This window comes from Morus notabilis, unplaced genomic scaffold (genome assembly GCF_000414095.1).
Source record: "Morus notabilis unplaced genomic scaffold, ASM41409v2 Scaffold205, whole genome shotgun sequence".
Taxonomy (NCBI): Eukaryota; Viridiplantae; Streptophyta; class Magnoliopsida; order Rosales; family Moraceae; genus Morus; species Morus notabilis.
The window spans coordinates 232,755-251,016 of NW_010363285.1; the positions used below are offsets into that span (position 1 = coordinate 232,755).

General features: G+C 36.1%; 5 protein-coding genes across 5 annotated transcripts; 1 reads left to right on the top strand and 4 right to left on the bottom strand.

The window, feature by feature from the left end:
- Positions 1–334: 334 nt before the first annotated feature.
- On the bottom strand, positions 335–3,959 carry LOC21407221. Its single transcript, XM_010103899.2, has 2 exons — positions 3,531–3,959; positions 335–2,496 (listed from the first exon to the last, which is right to left on the bottom strand). The coding sequence occupies exons 1-2, from the start codon at positions 3,634–3,636 to the stop codon at positions 896–898; spliced, it is 1,707 nt and encodes a 568-aa protein (XP_010102201.1). The 5' UTR covers positions 3,637–3,959; the 3' UTR covers positions 335–895.
- Positions 3,960–8,893: 4,934 nt separating this feature from the next.
- Positions 8,894–9,397, bottom strand: LOC21407222 (zinc-finger homeodomain protein 2). The gene has a single exon (XM_010103900.1). It carries the CDS (start codon positions 9,395–9,397, stop codon positions 8,894–8,896), a length of 504 nt encoding a protein of 167 aa, XP_010102202.1.
- A 1,418-nt stretch (positions 9,398–10,815) lies between these two features.
- Positions 10,816–11,949, bottom strand: LOC21407223. Its single transcript, XM_010103901.1, has one exon. The coding sequence runs from the start codon at positions 11,947–11,949 to the stop codon at positions 10,816–10,818; it is 1,134 nt and encodes a 377-aa protein (XP_010102203.1).
- Positions 11,950–12,718: 769 nt separating this feature from the next.
- On the top strand, positions 12,719–13,698 carry LOC21407224 (cysteine-rich repeat secretory protein 11). The gene is given in 2 exon segments (XM_024169410.1): positions 12,719–13,469; positions 13,559–13,698. Coding segments are annotated over 2 exon segments (891 nt in total).
- A 1,007-nt stretch (positions 13,699–14,705) lies between these two features.
- LOC21407225 (polygalacturonase At1g48100) lies at positions 14,706–16,646 on the bottom strand. Its single transcript, XM_010103903.2, has 6 exons — positions 16,240–16,646; positions 15,950–16,117; positions 15,826–15,870; positions 15,519–15,726; positions 15,353–15,434; positions 14,706–15,262 (listed from the first exon to the last, which is right to left on the bottom strand). The coding sequence occupies exons 1-6, from the start codon at positions 16,627–16,629 to the stop codon at positions 14,761–14,763; spliced, it is 1,395 nt and encodes a 464-aa protein (XP_010102205.1). The 5' UTR covers positions 16,630–16,646; the 3' UTR covers positions 14,706–14,760.
- Positions 16,647–18,262: the final 1,616 nt, after the last annotated feature.

The window sequence follows — 18,262 nt, forward strand, 5'->3', positions numbered from 1 at the left end:
CTTGACGTGGGTTTTTAGACCAAGTTTTTAGGTTCAAAGGGTAACCATCGCGAAACCAGACTTGTGCTTCCTGTTTTTTATTTTTTATTTTTTTTAGTTTTTAGTCCCATTCCGGATAATGTCTTGCAAATGGGAAAACGGTATGACAACGAAAGAGGAAAAAAATATATGCTTAAAAAAAGAGGCGAAGTTGGTATTTCAGGATGAATGTAAAACGGTGACTGGAATTACCAATTTAAGATCTCATTCTCCTAGGTAGTGGTTTATTTCTCTTAACTAATTGTTTAAACCACTTAAGAGGAGACAAGAAGTTGATTGCTTTGCACCACAGATATGTATAATTTAGATCGTACTCTCTTTTTGGAATGCTGAACAAATAGTTCATTACATACAACAAGCCAATCACTCCATAGACTGGACAAGTACAATAGCAATCGATAATTTGATAAAGAGAGAAGGAAGCAATTTCATTGTCTGTTTAATGGCCAGGCAATTTTTGCTGACAATGGTGTATTTCCATGCGTCAGGAGATGGCAACTCCTTGTACCACCTACATATAACAACTCCAAATTCAGAGCAACTTTACTATCCCCTTCCTCATTCATGTCTTCATCGCGAGACCACATTGGTCACACATTCTACTTCCGAAAAGCCTCCTCTGGCGGCATGGATGTTCACCACCTCATAGATTTATACACAAATTTTCAATCTGTTTGCATTGAGATTTGTAGAATTTGCGGAATATACGTAGCAGCTTGCACAACGCAGTTTTGCCTCGGTGACTGTGTGATAACCTGGCAGCTATGATAACTAAGCTAACCACTCTTACAACATGGCTACTCTCACTGAAAGAAGGGACTCAACGGTCAAGTGGAATTTTGGTATGATAAAGCTATCATCTTTCATCACCTTCCCAATTATCCTTCTCCTTTGGTCCAGTTGGTCCTTCCTCACCATATAGCTCAGTTGGAAACAAATCGAATATGTTCTCTACCGAAAATCGGAAGTAGAATGGAAGAAGATCAAGCAACTTGTCCAGTTCGGATCGGGAGTCGTACACTATTGTTGGACCCCACTCTCTCATATACTGCAGCCAACATGGTTCTGTAACAATTCCGTCGCCAAGATACTCCGCTGCAACAATCTGATACTTGGTACTTGAATCAATGAAGTTGTCACTTCGAGCAACATCGTTTCTTGCCCCAATTCCAAACTTTGTTGACCCCTGAATGTACGTCCCAGGGTGCGGGAAGCTAGCATGACCATGTCTTGAAGCATAAACAACTGCCTTGTTCCCTTGAATGAACTCCAAGTCAGAAGCATCTAACCATCTACCACCACTGTGTTCCGAGAAGTAGATTTGCCAGAGTTCTCCGGTGAAGTTGCTCACACGCAGGGTATAGTGCTCCCAATCACCCACGTGTTCCCCTATCTTGTTCAATTCAATGTTCAGCAGACCACCAACCCTAATGGTGGCTGGTCCATTGAAGGGGCAAAACACCCACATAGCTATATCAGTAAAAGTCCCTCCTAGTGCTGGTTTCACATGAACATATAGCTCTGAACTCTCCATATTACCACACTTGACACAATTTTTGGCATCATCATCACTTGGCAAATCTATCCAACACTCACCATCATTCACCCCTCCAGCAGGCAAATTCGCGCCTCCAAAATCAATGGGCTCACCCTTCTCAGAGCCTTCTCTGTACAGAAGCGCCCCATTCTTGAAAAACCATTGAACCGAGGACGCCAAATAAGTTTCATCAGGATAAAAGAACAAAGTAGGTCCATAATGCTGAATAAGTGCATGAACTTGGTCTAGATTTGGCATTCCATGTAGGTTGGGATCTCCATTCTTCAAGCATCTGATATCTAGATCGTCCTCAGAACTCAGGTACCTTGAGCAGAAGAATGTACCAACAGAAACACCTTTGCACCACATCCCCCTCTCGCAAGGTACCGTGGTCCATACCCGAAATGAGTCCTTTGAAAGTTTCGAATCCATGGAGAAAATTGCATCGCTTGTTTCACAGGTCTCGGTAAGATCTTCTCGCACACATCGAACTTCATCAACTTTAGGCTCCTCAGGGGTGTTAGTGACAACAAAACCCATCGCTCTGTAACCACTTGGCGGTTTTGGCATCCAAAAATAGCCACAGCCATCACTATACGAGTCTGAACTCCAAAGTAAAGTATAGTTAATGGGCTTTTTTAGCTCCGGAGACTCCAATGCCGGGTTGTCAAAACATCCAACTTCTGGCTTTGGAGAAGTGGCTTCACGAGCCACAAGAACGTAGCCTCTCAATGGCTGGTCATTCCGCTGGCAGTAGTAGCCAAGGCAGGAAAAGCCCTCCGGAATCTCGGCGGGCTTGTAAAATGAAACCCCTTTTGACTTTCCACGTACAGGTGCGCAATTCCAAACTCTCTCAAACTTGGTGATTTTCTCAACTTCAATCCCCCCAAGAGATATTCTTCCAGTAGCAAAACCTTGGCCTAAGTAAATACAAATACACATAATTTAGTAAATATATAAGATTTTCCAGATATAAGAAAGCAAGTAAAAGTTTTTATTTTTACTATTTTTATTTTTATTTATTTATTTTATTTATTTATTTATTTTTTTGTAAGAATGGACCCTTATGTTCCATATTCACAGAAACACCGACATTAAGTTCTGCAGTTGCTTCAAACTGGTTGATGAACAAATTCGAAAAGAACAAAAAAAAAAAAAAAAAAATTGAATTCAGAATTTCAAGTCAATTTCCAAGGATGAATCTGTTGACCAAGTGCCTGAATCTGTTGATCATAGCTGTATCCAGAATTTAATCAACGTTCATGTACACTATCCAACTTTTGACTCGCGTGTAATTGTAAACGTAATAGTTAAACATCATATCATACAACAATATAAAAGTGGCACTGTTTCAAAATCTTGTGCTTTGCAACTGAGAGAACATCAAGAACCAAGGCACAGACAATTCACAAGACGTTTTTTTTCTTATGAGAAAAGGAATTCAAAGAAGACAGTTCTAAATTTTAGATCGGAGCACAAAAAAAAAGTTGCAAATTTTAGACCTTGTTGTTAAGGTTTTTCCAACGATTAACCAACAGTTAGATGGCTGATATGACAGATGGCCCACAAATTATTGAAATTCAAAATATCATCAAATGCAGGGCCACCAAAAGACTTAACAGTATTAAGAGAGAAACTCAGAGCTCAAGTGGGAGAAAAGAGAGAGAGGAGAGCATATACAAAGCATATTCTATAACCAACCCCATTTATCCAAAAATTCTGAACAAATTTACAAAAAAGAACAAAGAAAAAATTGAGATAAAAGTTGTTCAAGAAACTGGAAAATCAACCCATAGGACATCAAACTCCGCAACCAAATCAATTTTGAGAAAACAAAAAGGGAAAGTATTGTTCAGAAAATACCAAAATTTATCCAAAAATAAAAAATAAAACCTGGGTTTTTTTTCTTTTCTTTTCTTTTTTTTTTTTAAAAAAAATCTTCCGAAGATCATACCTTTAGGCCATGAGGGAAGTGGTGAAGGCAGAGAGAAAGGCTCAGGCTCAGAGTAAAGATAGCACTCTGGCTCACTGTTCCAACACCAACACTCACACCCAAACATTTTCTTAATTTTTACGCAAAATTCCCAACAAAAAAAAATGTCCCAACAAAAAATTTCTTCTGGATTATGATCCTCAGACCCTTTTACCTTTTCTCTGTGTAGAGAGAAACAGAGAGAAGAAAGAGAGTCGCCCTCTCTCTCTCTCTCTCTCTATAGAATTCAAAGAGACGGAACAGAGAGAGAGAGAGTTTTTGTTAATCAAATGCTCAACCCAATCAGACGTTTATTAGAATGAAAGAAAACAAAGATGAACGCGTGTAAAATGAGGACTCTTCTCTCTTGTGTTTGTTGGGTTAGAGAGAGAGAGAGAGAGAGAGAGAGAGAGAGAGAGAGAGTTGTTCAGCTGTTGAGAGAAGAGAGAGAGAAAATTGGAAAAAGAAGTTGAGTGAAAGAAAGGTAAGCTGGAGGAGAAATAAATAAATAAATATTCCCTAATAAACAAATCAACAGAACCAAAAAAAAAAAAAAAAAAACAGTTCTCTCTCTCTCTCTCTCTCGTTTGTTTTGTTTTGTTTGATTTGAGCATGTCTTTCATATTTTGTATTTGAAACTTGAAAGAGCTCTCTCTTAGCCCGTTTATTTCGTTGATTCGAGTTTAAAATTTAAATTTTTTTACAGTAAAAAACTCTCATAAAAAATCACATCTAACTTTTTTACTACAGTAAAAAGCTATCACATAAAGTCACATCTAAACTCGAATTCTAAACTCGAATTAGCGAAGTGAATGGAATTTTTTTTTTCCTTCCAATTTCATATGTTTGAAAAGGTTGCTTATCCAAAAAAAAATCAAAAATAAAAAAAGATTGTCATCTTAAGTGATTGTACCTCAATTTTGTTTTCACGTCTATGAGGGAAGCAGAAAAAATAATAGAGAACGTATGAAAAACTCCTATTGAAATAAGAGTAAATTATAGACTTCATCCTATAAAAGTATAGTGTTTAAGATTTTTACTCTTTAATTTTAATAAGTATCATTTTGATTAATATAATTTTTTTGATTAAAGAGTATTAATTAATAATAAAAGATAAAAATTGAAGACTTATACACTTTAAGTGATATTTGTCTCATTTTTTCTATTGTTAAAGCATCTCTTTAAAATGAAAAATTTATATCAAGTTTTGTCAAATTTTTATTTTATTTTATTTTTTTGAATTTTGATTAGATCTAACTTTAAAAATATGAAAAGGTAATTTTATGATTGAAAGCTCAAAAAATAAAAATAAAAAAACCAGATGTGGTGGGCTTCTAATCTTTAGTTAATAAGAGAAAAAAGCCTCAATGACTACCTATAAATTAGAGGGGGAAAAAAAGATTTACTTTAAGGAAACAAATGAGATAAGGTTCACAAAAAAAAAAAAAAGGAAGAAAGAAAGATAACAACAATCTAATTTCTCTTTCACGTAAGCATTTATGTATTAATATATTGGGAGAAAGAGAAAAATAGATCAAGACTTGAGATGAATTAAAATTAATAGGTTAATAGTTTACATAAGTTAATAAATAGGCTAAATTATTATTTTCGTCCATAATTTATCTGGTTATGAATCATAACTTGACAAGTTATTCACGGTTTTTGTTCATAATTTGTCTGGTTATGAATCATAACTTGACAAGTTTGTCCATAATTTCTTTGGTTATGAACCATAACTTGACAAGTTATGACCTATTAATTTCTATAACTAAAAATTGACCTATATACTTTTTTAAACTTTTCATATTGATATATTTTCGACCATTTTCCTATTATTCTTTAGGGTTTAGAGTGAAAAAAAAAAAATAATTCCTGAGTCTCTCGACGCTAAACAACAGCCAAAAGCTAAAATAAAAAAAATTGAAAACGGGGGTAAAAAACTTTTGTTTTAATGCATATGGTTAAACAACTTTTTCTAATAAATATCTGTGAATTATATAAGGGAAAAGTTAGGCAGAGATGATTTGGCAGATGATCTCACTCATAATTTAATGACATAAATTGCACTCTTAGAAAAAAAGAAAATTGCACTTAAATAGGTGAAAAAGAAAGCCACCAGGCCAACCAACTTTATTTTTATTTATTATTTATTATTATTTTTTTTTTTTTGCTTGGACATTCATCTTATCCACAATTGACAAGTGGACACCCGCATAATTCATACGATGATTAACCTAAAACTTTTTTTTTTTTTTTTTTTTTTCGCCCTTTTGCCCTTTTGCTTGAAAGAATATGCTTAGTTTAGTCCTCAAAATATTCACTAAAATCTGCTTGCTCATTTGAAAAATATTCTCCTACTCGGCTACCCTAACATATTTGATGTTTTTGCCTAAACATAAAATAGTGCCGTTAATAATTATCATTCATATCCATTTGAGAAACTATATGAATTTAACGTCATAGAGAATACGAGTAAAATACTTCCTATTGGAGAGCTAAAATAAATAATTACCAAGATATAATAACCCAACAATTGGTGCTGAGTTTTTATTGTCACATCCTATAGTATAAGTATAACCATACTCCTTAAAATAAATGTAAAAAAAAAATGAAAATCTTCGAAGACCAACATAAAGATTTTCTTGCTTACTTATTGGTAGAAGATTATTAGTCATATTTACCTTCAAATTTAAAATTCGATTTCAAGATTTTTTTGAAGGACAAATTCCGTGCACGCTTTTATCATATAATCCTCAACATTAAACACCTTAAACGAGCTTGTTGACGTGTTGCATCCATAATAAAAGTTCAAAAAGTTGATTAGTAATAGACAAAATTTCCTACCTTTTCTTTTCCCTTTAGGCCTATTGAATCTCCACTCCGTTATATACAAGAAACCAATATACTTTAATTGATTGAGAGTTGGAATCCTCATACTTCCTACAATATTAAGGTCAAAAAATTTAAATGTTCAGGTTAAGAAAAATCAAAAAATATCCTCCAATGTTAAGGTCGAGACTCGAGAGTTTGAATCCCCTTATTTTAGTGGACGTTTAGTTCATAAATTCAGAATCATGATTCAAAATCATTCTCATTTTTCGTGTGTTTTTTGTGAGATAAACATACTGTAGAGAATCATGAATTATGATTAAAAATCAAAGACAAATATAAAAAATAAATATGTTTTTTTTATTAAAAAAAAAACCAAATTCATTGACCAAATGACTAGGACACTTTTGTAGTCATCCACATTATGGCATAAGCCACTGCCGCATGATAAAATAAATGCCATAAATTGTCAACCTATTCCTAACGTTTAATGAACAGATTTACCCAATTGAAATCAATTGAGTTATATATATCTATATATATATATATATATATAGTATTAAGCAAGTTGGATCCGGGAGTTCTCCATTAATTTATGTCCAGTCCCAGGTCTTAATCAGAGGGATGTATAAGCATATACGATATAAGCATAACAATATTTCAAAAAGAATAAACAAGTTGATGAATGTTACACAATTCTGACGTCGTTGTCGTTTGTGGAGTTGTGATGGAAAAGTATAAAATTTGGACCAGCTTTCTTTCCCCACAAAAGCAGCCGGCATGTTTGAAAGGAATATGCGTTATGGCAATTAAAAAAACGAAATTAAAAAAAAAAAAGCAACAAATCAGATGAATCTTGTACCTTTTATATGTAACAATTCATCCGTAAAATTACAATGATAGTTTATTAACATTTTAACGGGATAATTGTTTATCAGTTTTTAATTAAATACAATTTCCTTAAAATAAATTCAACCATAAAATTACTATGATGTTAGTGTTAAAAAGTGGAGTTTTTTAATAAGTAGTTTAATTTGTTAGGGGTATTTGGTAAATGCAGAAACCGGTAGCGTTTTCCTTTTGCTTTTTTTTTTTTTCCTCTTAAAATTATTTGCAGAATTTTGTTTAAAATTGAAAGTTTTAGTTTTTGCTTTTTTTTTTTTCTCCCCTGTTTATGAGCTTTCATTCGACTCTCTAAATACTCGGGTGTCTTATACCGTATGTTTGGTTTAAAATTATTAAATTTAGCACCTTCAAAAAAAATTGTTAAATTTAGCATTTTTAGTGATAAATAAAGCAGCGTATTGAATTTTTTAGTGACTTTTTTTTTGGGTGCTTTAGCATATTATCAAAAAAAAGGAGTGTGCAAAAATTGTATCTTGTTTTCTCTAAAAGTAAAAAACGAGCTGTTTTCAGTTGGTAAAAACGTTAAAAATATGTGCAAAATGTCGTTATCGTTGTTGGGTAGGTATGATTATAATATACCGTCAAATTTTGTATTTTGTGTTTTTTCTATTTTGATGTTTTTTTTTTTTTTTATAAAAAAAATCATATTTAACGTAAAAAAGAACATGCAATATCCTACAGTCTCTTTTTATTATTATTATTTTTAAGAAAGCTCGTGCACACAAGTTGTTCAATGCAAAAAACGACATTGATTTGAACCATATTAATAAGGTAATAAAAAGCGACAAGTCGTCCAACTGAGGTGATAAGGTAATTTAATAGTAACGGACATGTCTTTTGATTAGCAAATTATATATGAATGTTGAATGATGTTTTTTGTTTAATATATAAAGAAAAGACAGCTGACCATAAAAAATGAATAGGAAGAAAAGCTAAAGTTGGCCGAAACGAAATGTCGTTATTTAATAAATAAATAAAAAAACTCGCCAATGTCGTTTTCTAGAAAAACTCACAACTGTATTTTATCTCCGGGAGTAAATGGTATGTCGTATGTATGAAAAGATACACGACACGTCACAAAGGTATAATTACACGTCGTTTAATAATTTCTTAATGAAATGACATGCCCTTTGAAAAACGATACTGGTTTAAAGGGTTTTTAACATTGTTATTTTTCAAGTTTGATAAGTTTTTGACATTTCTCATTAAATAGCCTTTTTTGACGGAATCTCTCTGTCTGAAAGTAAAGACAAGTTTTGTAGTTTGTATTGATGAAAAAAAGTAACGTCGTTGATACGATAATTGAAATGACGTCGTTTTATTTTCGTTGATGAAAAATTCGAGTAAAGTGGCGTCGATTGCTACTCTTATAAGAAAACGACAACATGTTGTTCTTATGAAAAGTTTATGTTTTTCTGGTATCAAATATCATGAATGCTGAAATTTCAACTTTTAATTTGGTCGATCTTGATCCGCAATGTGCCTCACTACACCAACTTAGAATCTCAGCAGAGGAATAAAATTAAACAAAAATTCTAAATTAAAAAAAAAAAAAAAAAAAAAAACAAACAAACAAACAAGAGTGAGCTGATCACCATATTATTGATACTCTAGAACGGTTCCGTCTTGGGCCTCTTGATCGACTTTGGTTTCTGTCCCGACCTAATTAGATCACAGCCATCCAATCGTTCATTCTGCAGCGGATGATACTGATCATGATCATGATGAGATTGACCAGGAGGCTGCTGTGACAAGGAGTTATAATCCACTGGATGAAGCACCACAAACGGTAACGTGGGGTAACCTCCCGTGGGGAGTACTGCAAAAGCCGGAGGCAACATTAACTGTGGTGCCGGAGTAGGTGCACGGTGGACCACGCCGTTCCTGATCATCTCCTTCCGGTGAAAACTCCGGTGGCAACCGCAGGCTTCGCAGAGAAAACCCTGCTGGGTCCCTTGGTCACCGGCCGGTGAGAATTCACGACAGCCGTCGACGGCGTGGCTGCCAATAGAAACCGCGTGGTTTCGCCGGCACTCTTTGTAGTTGACGGTGATTTTGCTCGGCTTGGTTTCTGATTCTTTTGACAAAACCTTTGAGTGGTGATCAGTTGCCATGGTAAGAAAGTGGATTATAAGATAAGAAAATGCGAGGAGTATTGGAGTGGTGAAGACCTTAATTTATAATAAACCAAAATGTATTTATATTCTTACGATTTTTTTTTTAGTGATTATCATCAAATATAATTTAATTGCGTGACATGAAAAGAATCTAATTTTATTAATTATTAAATTTTTTAACCGTCTAATTTATTACCACCGTCAAATTAATATATTATAGATAAAATAATAATAAATAAATATTAGCGTAATCATTAAAATTTAACCCATTTATATGTGTCACATGATTTTTTATGTTAATTATAGTTGCATGCAGAGTGCGGTTATGTGTTTGCTTGTCGTAATGCCTGGTTCTAGGGCTGCATGGCTGATGCACAAGACAACTGTGAGGACATAGTACAACTATTAATTAATATAATGAGCCAAGGACGATATTAGCATTGGTTGTCACGATTTGAATTGCTTACATATAACGACATATTGGTTTAATATTGAATCCTTTGCTTTGTAATTACCCTTGTACATCTCACGTTTCTTGCGTTGGCAATTATTATAGTTAGTCTCTGCCATTGGCTAAAATTTCTAAAGACTGAAGCTTACTTAATTAACCTTCATAGAATTAAGATCTACTGTCTCATTTCTTTATTTTATAGTTGTCCCTCTAATTATTTTTTGACATCTCATGTATAAGTATTTGTAGTATTTTGTTCATCTTTATGTAGTCCGATTCTTAAATTTAAATGACATGATAAATAATTAATGCAGAGACAGTTATTAGAACAGGAAAATAGGGAGACCAGATCTGGACTCCCCTTCACGTGCGGTTTAACAAGCTAATTTATACTCTCTAACATATAGATACCAAATCCTTGCTTGTGTAACTATATACCGAAAGAAATAAAGTGTGCAATTTTATAGAACCTTTTTTTCCCCCAAAGAATAGACTTTTTTTTTTTTCAATATAAATATGAGAACTGAGAAAAGCCTAAAATGAATTTGAATATCCAAACACAAAAGGGAGTTCAATTTTATACAGATTAGTTATCGTACTGAATCCCCACCTAGTGAAATAGATAATTTGGTTATCTAAATTTCTCTTATTGCATGATAATATATTTTAATTAACTTACCAAACGTTGTCCTGCCATTGCTTGTAAATTCTTACTTCGAATTCCCAATTATACATACAATAATGACATAAAACAGAAAAGTAGAGAGAACAAATTACTCTCGCTCTGTTGTGTATAACAAATTGTATGTGCTGCGACAAATATTGTTATATGCATGGGAGACAGCATTAACCCACGCATTGCACCAGTTTATAAAAGCTCAATACATGATGTAATATTATCTACAAACTCTTTGAATGGCCTGTTTTTTTATTTTCATCAAAAGTATAATGTTAAAATTAATGGCTATACACGATCATACGGATCGTTGTATTGAATTTCCGATAGGCTTAAATGAACGACGTCGTCGCCACCGTCAAGCCTACTCTTCCTACGGCTACTACCTCCTCCACAGGTGATCGAGAATTCGCAACCGTAGGCGTTCCCGAAGCACGAGAACAGCCCCGATCCGCCTCTTCTCAGCTCCTTCTTCGCCGGCTCGTTCCGCCGATGCGTTGACCGATTGTAATTCTCTCTATGATAACTCATGTTTTTCTTGTATTGGCTTTGGTATAATGGATGAATCTCCGATCGCCATCTCTCGATCTTCGTTTTTAGCCCTTCCGCGCTATCGTCCTCCTCCGTCCACTCCTCCAGAATCGAGCTCTCCGCCATCTCATTGGCGGCGCCGCCGGAATCCTTCGCCTTCGCCGGATATCGTCCCATGGCGATCGCCGCTGCCACGACCGACGGAGAAGGTCCGACGTCCGAACAGAGTGATTCTTTTCCCTTTCCGAGATCGGAACAGCTGATCAACGAGCCGTTCGTCGGCTTTAGAAGGCACGATTCGCTGATCGATCGGTCGCTCTTGGAGCGTCGCAGTTTGATCATGTTTGGGAGGGATTTCCTCTTTCTCTCCTTGTCGCTTCTCGTGTCCATCATGTCGGTGGTTCCGTATCCCGACGCGCTGACGTCGCTGGAGAGCGGCATGCTCCGTCTGGTGCCGTCGAGGAGCGCGACACCGACGTCGAGGACGCCCTGGGGACGGCCGCAAGGGCGGCGGATCTGTAGCGTCAAGAATCGCATCTTGGAGAAGCTCCTCTTCTGAAACGACGTCGACGAGCGAGGAAATAGGCTCGCGACGAGGACGCTGACGGTACCAACCAAAACCACGTTGCCTCGCCTCGTCAACGCGCGGATCTCGATCGTGATGGTGGACGACTCACTGACGAGAAAGTCGTCGTCGACGCGGAAGGCGAACTTCTCGTTCCACGCCGGGTTGTTCTGCCCGGTCTGGTCGTTCCGGGTCTCCAATTTCCGGTCCTGATCGATCCACGCGACGGCGAAGGTTTTCATGGACTTGGAAACCGTCGCTAGGTCACGCGCCGAGAGCAAATTGAGCTCCAGGAGCCGTGACACGGATGCGTGACCGCCGGGCATATTATCTCCGCCGTCTTCGGCCGGCGAAATCACCAATCAGAACGACGAAAATCCAAAAAGAACCACCCTTTGGCAAAGAGTGGCGAAAAGAATCCAATGGAAAAATCTGTGGTTTCGTTTTGAATACGATTTTCTTTTTTTGGGGCTAATCTGCTCCGACGAGAGAAAATGGCCCAAATGGGATTTGCAGATTTTGGAACCTTTTTATTTTGAGGAAGTTCGTTATAACCTGAAGCGTTTACGACCGTACGTAGCTTCTGTTGACTAACCCATGCACAACATGAAAATAAAAAAAGCGTTTGTGAGTTGTGAAGAGCAAATTTGAGTACAACCTATTTTTCTTACTCGTTTTCCTTTTTCTGGATTGATCAGGATACATAATTAAATATCTTCAAATTAGTCTTAAAATAATATTATCCTCTCCAAGAAGTAAAAATGGAAGTTACAACGAAAGTTAAGTAGTTAACTTATCTATTCATTTCCTCATACGGGCTATTTTCCTTTCTTTAACGGCAGAGATTCATAAGTTACTTTCATAGTTAGATAGAAGTAGGCTGGAAAAAATAACTACAAACTTCAAATTTCTAAGCAACTACATGGGAAAAAACTCAACCATCGTGGACAATAAATTCATTGCATTGTTCTATTTAATTCTGAGCTCACAATGCTCAAAACAAGATACGAAACTAGAATGTGCTTAATTATAATGAACAAAACTCAACTCTGCATGGATTTAACTTCAAAATCGCTCCCTCTTCTCTTTCATGCAATGATCATGCTGTTCTGTTTTGCAGTTTCCCTGCCATCCGTGAAACCGATTTCTAACGAAAGCAGCTTAGTATACAAAAGTTGTGCGGATCAAACGCATCTTAGTTCAACCATGTCTCACGCACAAACCCTTTCATCTCTTTTTGAAGAGCTAGTTCTTCAATCCTCTAAATCAAAGTTCTTCAAAACCACTCATGGCAGTGATGATGATCAGACGGCGATTTATGGTTTATTTCAGTGCAGAGAAGATATCAGCAATGAGGACTGTGGAAACTGTGTGAAAGCTCTACCTGCCATGTCGAGCAGCCTCTGTAAACAAGCAGAATCAGCTCGGGTTCAGCTTCCGGGCTGCTATATCCGCTATGAACCCGATTGGCTTCCAAATGAGTACTCCGAAAACAAACTGCTTCACAAAACTTGTGGGGAACCAAACCCGTTGATTGGCGGGTTTGTGGAGATGAGGGACGCAGCGTTTTCCGCTTTGGAAGGTGGCATAGCAAGCAGCGGAGGGTTCTGTAAAACGAGCTACGAATTGGTGCAAGTAATGGCACAATGTGAAGGGGAAATGGAAGCTTGTGAATGCGGAGAGTGTGTAAACAAGGCTGTTCGGATTGCTCAAGAAGAATGTGGTACTGCTGTTTCGGGTGAAATTTACTTGGACAAGTGCTTTATGAGCTATTCTTACAGTCCAGAAGGTGTACCTGGCAGGTTGAATCCAGGTAAGTGATATGCTTCACATCCATCTCATTTAAGTTTATTTATTATTTCTAATGTATTTTTAAAGATTGATAGTATACCAAAATTTGTGCTTCTAATTGTATGATTAATTGTTCAGGGAAAGGAGAAAGCAAAGGCGGTAACAGCAGCAATGGGAAAATAGTGGCAATTGTTCTGGGAGGGGCAGCAGCTTTGGTTGTAGGATACATATTTCTCTTGGTCCTTAAATCTTGGATGAAGAAAGATGATGATGATTTGGTGTAGCTTACTAAGACATAGTAGATGTTATTTTGGTTAACAGTCTTGGGTAGGTCTGCTATATATTTGAGAAGATTTGTTTGTTTCCTTTATGGAAATATGACTAATCATGTAGGTCAATATTAGTTTTTTTTTTTTTTTTCCTCCTCTTTTTGGCTGAACTAGTTCTATATTAGTAGGTGAGATTGTTGTAAGGTAGGTAAACTTCTATCTATATTCTTATGCTTATAGGAAATGATTGTATACCACAACAGGGCTTCATAATATTACTCTTGAATTATAGAAAATATATTCTCAGTTTTAAGAATCTTGATAAAGATATTCCTTTGCTTTTCACCATTCTATTGAAAACTTGGATTCAAATCCTACTTTTTTCTAGAAAACTTGTCACAAATACCAAAACAAAAAAAGAAAGAAACAACTTTACGCTTCTGGCACTGTCATCATTTAACATACATACTTAGGATTTCTGGTCCACAAAGCATGAGCCTTCAGTTTCACACCCCGTTATTGATGTCACTTTCAAGTTGTCTAAGACCTTTAAGATTGCCATACCATTTTTGGACACATCCCTAGAGTCTAGTCCTACCTATTTACCACGGGAGAAAAGCAAAAAGAGACTTCTGAAGCACCAAAATGCAGATATTTAATTCTTGGGCCAGCAAAATTGGTTGTGATGCTTTCCCACATCAATGGAAAAGAGTCTTAAACCTCAATCCACTGACTTCCTAGTTCATCTCCTAATTTTATTTTGTAAGAAAAATGTACTTTTGCTACTTTCACACAGATTTTGAACCTGCAACTTCTTTTACTTTTTCGATCTAATTCCATTTAACAACTAAAGAAATCATCAAATTATGAAATACAAAGCGATTTTTGTGTATTTTGCTTTTGAGAATCTTACACCACTAGGAAAAAAGAAAAGAAAAGAAAAACAACCAACTTGTTACCATGATAACTATAAGAGATATTCATACTTCTAATTCACTTGTACATTTGTTAAACTAGCTCGTTTTCTTCTTACGTTTGGATTGATATCTACTAGAATGATAATATAATCCAAATTGGCTAACAACGATCAACATAACTCTCCTGCACCATATCTGGAATTCCCTCCAACAGACAAAAAGCTGGTGGTACAGTCAGTGTCTGCATATTTCCGTAGGCGTTCCAGCAGAGCGGGTTCGACATGAATTGTCCTCGCGAAGGAAGCAGCTCGACTTCGGAAAGAGTAAGGTTTGTGCAAGGGACAGAGTCACTGCAGGCAAAATGTATAGCAGGGCTTCTTATGTCGTATGTTCCTTTGATGTTTGAGTACAAAATATCGGACACATATACCGCAGAAGTTTGGTTCGGGCAGTTCTTGGTGGAACAATAGTACTGGTCTACTATGATTGGGTTCCTGACTGTGTCCATGTGAATGTTGTGGAAGGTTACTCCAGAGACGGCTCCGGAGCCTCCTTGCCATGTTTTGATTCGAACTCCGTTGTCTGAATTCCTGATGACTGAATCAGTCACGGTAATGTTCGAAACACAGGCTCGGGTATTTTTCATGCCAAGACTTCCAATGCTGCATTAAAAAAAAAAAGGATTTGGGGTTTTAGAGTTAATAGAGAGAAAAATGCACTAAACAACTATGTTTTCAAGCAATGAATATTACCTTATTCCGTGACTTGGACCACACGTAATGTTCCTTATGTCTACATTGTAACAACCAGCTCCAATTGACACACAGTCATCTCCTGAAAGAAGGCTCAAAATAAGCTTTTTGAAATAATCATATGAAGATGAAGAAACATATCAAATGAAAGAATAAAAAAAATCACCATTAGAGATGAGTGAATTGTATATTTCCACATTGTTGGTGTTCTCTATGTGAATTCCATCAGTGTTGGGGCTCTGAGCATGTGCTTTTATTTTGAGGGATTCTATATGGACGTTTTGGCAACCGTCGAACCGGAAATGAAACTGGGGGCTGTTCTTGACTCTTAGTCCTTTTACTATTAAATTGGAGCTCATGAAAAACCTTATTGCCTACAAACAAAGGCAATAGAAAGAAAAGTTCTTAAGAATGTGCACTTATTTAGTATGGAATTAATAGGGGAGTAAATTTGAACTACATTTGTGACTTACAACTGGGCTATCACAAGGACCAGGAAGAGTTGTTCCATTAATTCCCTGTTCCATGAATCCATATATTAGTAATGATTTCTCAATGGTAAGAACATAGAGATGTTGAAGTGTAAAAATGGCTTACTTTGTGAGGCTTACAAGGAAGATCCCACCATTTCTCTCCTCTCCCATCTATAACACCACCTCCTTGCATTGCCATTCCATTAATTCTATAGAAAACAAGCCATTGCTTCTTACTGTTATTTCTAGGCCACGAATCCGGTCCATCCGGTGGCATCAGTGTCCCATCAATCTTCTCATGTGAAGCACCATAAAGAAAAAAAAAAAGTCAATGTCAAATGCCAAAGAAAACAAAAATGAAGGAAAAAGTGTGCTTTTTTTTTTTCCTATTCTTTAATATGTAAGAATCATTACCTGCAATGTGAGGTCTGAAGATTTACAAGGCCCTGTGAAGATTGTAGAATGTATCATAAAAGTATAGCTATGAGGAACAAGAAGAATTGATGGATCTTCTGCTTGGCAAGCAGTGTCCCAAGCCATCTTGAAAGCTTGAGTTTCATCGCTTACACCATCCCCAACAGCCCCAAAAGCTCTTACATTGAAAACATTGATCTTATTATGAGAATCCGCATTGTCATAACTCGGGCTAACAGCCTCAGGTGCAGGAGAAGGTGGTACTGAAATCCTAGATATTGCATGCAAATGGCCAAGTTCAGTGTAACCACGTATTCTGCCTTGTATTGGAAGAAAGAAGAAATTTGAGAAGAGAAAGAGAACTCTAATGAGAGCCAAAGAGGATAACATTTTCTGTATGGAGTTAACTTAGATATGGGACAAGTGAAATGAAAAAATAATTTGGCTACTACTTATAGAACAAAGTCTCTCTAGGGCCTAGACTAGCTAGGAGGCCTATTCACGCTTTGGATATTCAAAGAACTCAATATTGAACTTGTGATAAAATGTGTCACTTTCATGAGCTAGGTTACATAGGATGTATATAGAGCAAGGTACCCACGTTTTTGGAAGTAGAGAGAAGTGTAAGACTTTATTTTTTTTCTAAGTTGTATATGTGACCACATTAAGCACTAAAACAAGTTGCCAGAGAGAAACAACTTGATGTGGCAGAGGATATACTAGAGAATCAGTTGGAATTAAGTCCCAAGTTTTTGTGTTTTTCATTTTTAAAGTTTTTACTTGGAATTCCTAGTGGAAACAACTTTTGTGGGTCGGTCCACGCATGATATTCTATGATAATGGCGTGAAACCGCCCACTTCCAATTTGGATTTGGGCTTGACTTTCGGATGAGTAATATGGATCAGCAATGAGTATGGACATTTTAAGAGGAAAAAAAAAAGTTGGCAGGAGGTTAAAAAAGATAAGATGGGCAAGTAGTATTATATTCAAGTTCTTCATTTTCTCCCCTATTGGTTTCACTTTGTTTGGTTTAAAGTGTAATTTTGAAGAAGAAAGTTGTGAGTTTGGAGATTTACAAGATATATCCCATTTTTTATATTGGGCATTATGGCACCACCCCATTTAGAGACACCCCACTTCAGTTTGTTTTGATGGGCAACCAACAGTAGTGTATCATGCATGATGAAGATATCTGAAAGGAAAATTGACGGCCATTCTTGTGTAGCTAGGTTTTTCTCCCCTATCATACGTCCCCTATTAGCTGCCAAATTGTCACATTTTGAAGCTTATGGTTTACAGATGATTGCTTAGTTAATACCAATTCTATAGGTTTCAACTTTCTAAGGGCCCGTTTGGTTTGTTGATTCGAGTTTTTAATTCAAGTTGAAATGTGATTTTATGTGAGAGCTTTTTACTATAGTCAAAAAGTTAGATATGACTGTTTTAAGAGCTTTTTACTGTGGCAAAAATTCGAATTAGTGAAATGAACTGACCTAACTAATGCATGTAACTTAATCTAGCTAGCAATAATAAGTAGAATTTGGGTGTTATATACAATAATTATTGACTCATCTCCTAATATTTTAACTTTTTGTGATTGATTGATAAAATAACATAGTATAACAACAGGAGGTTATGAATTCAAACTCTTATAATTACTCCCTTTAAAATTATCAGCAGGGCCTTTAAGGTATCTCAAGTCTCTTCTTGTGTTGAGATTTCTAATTCATTTTATACACACGTTTGCATATTGTCCGACCTAACTCAGCTCATGATAACTTTAATGGGGTGAGTCCACTTTTTTTTTTTTTTGGAGTGGGTGGGGCCCTTGAGTCCATTTTGAATATTACTAAATCATTGTGGTGTTATATATAATCAATTTAGCAGAATAATTCTGTGCATGGTAAGCAACTATCTACTGAACCGACCAATTGATAGTGGGTACTACATATTCTTGTTAGGAAACGTAGTTTCCAAATTAATTAATATGGGCCACATATTTACATTAACAATTATATTATG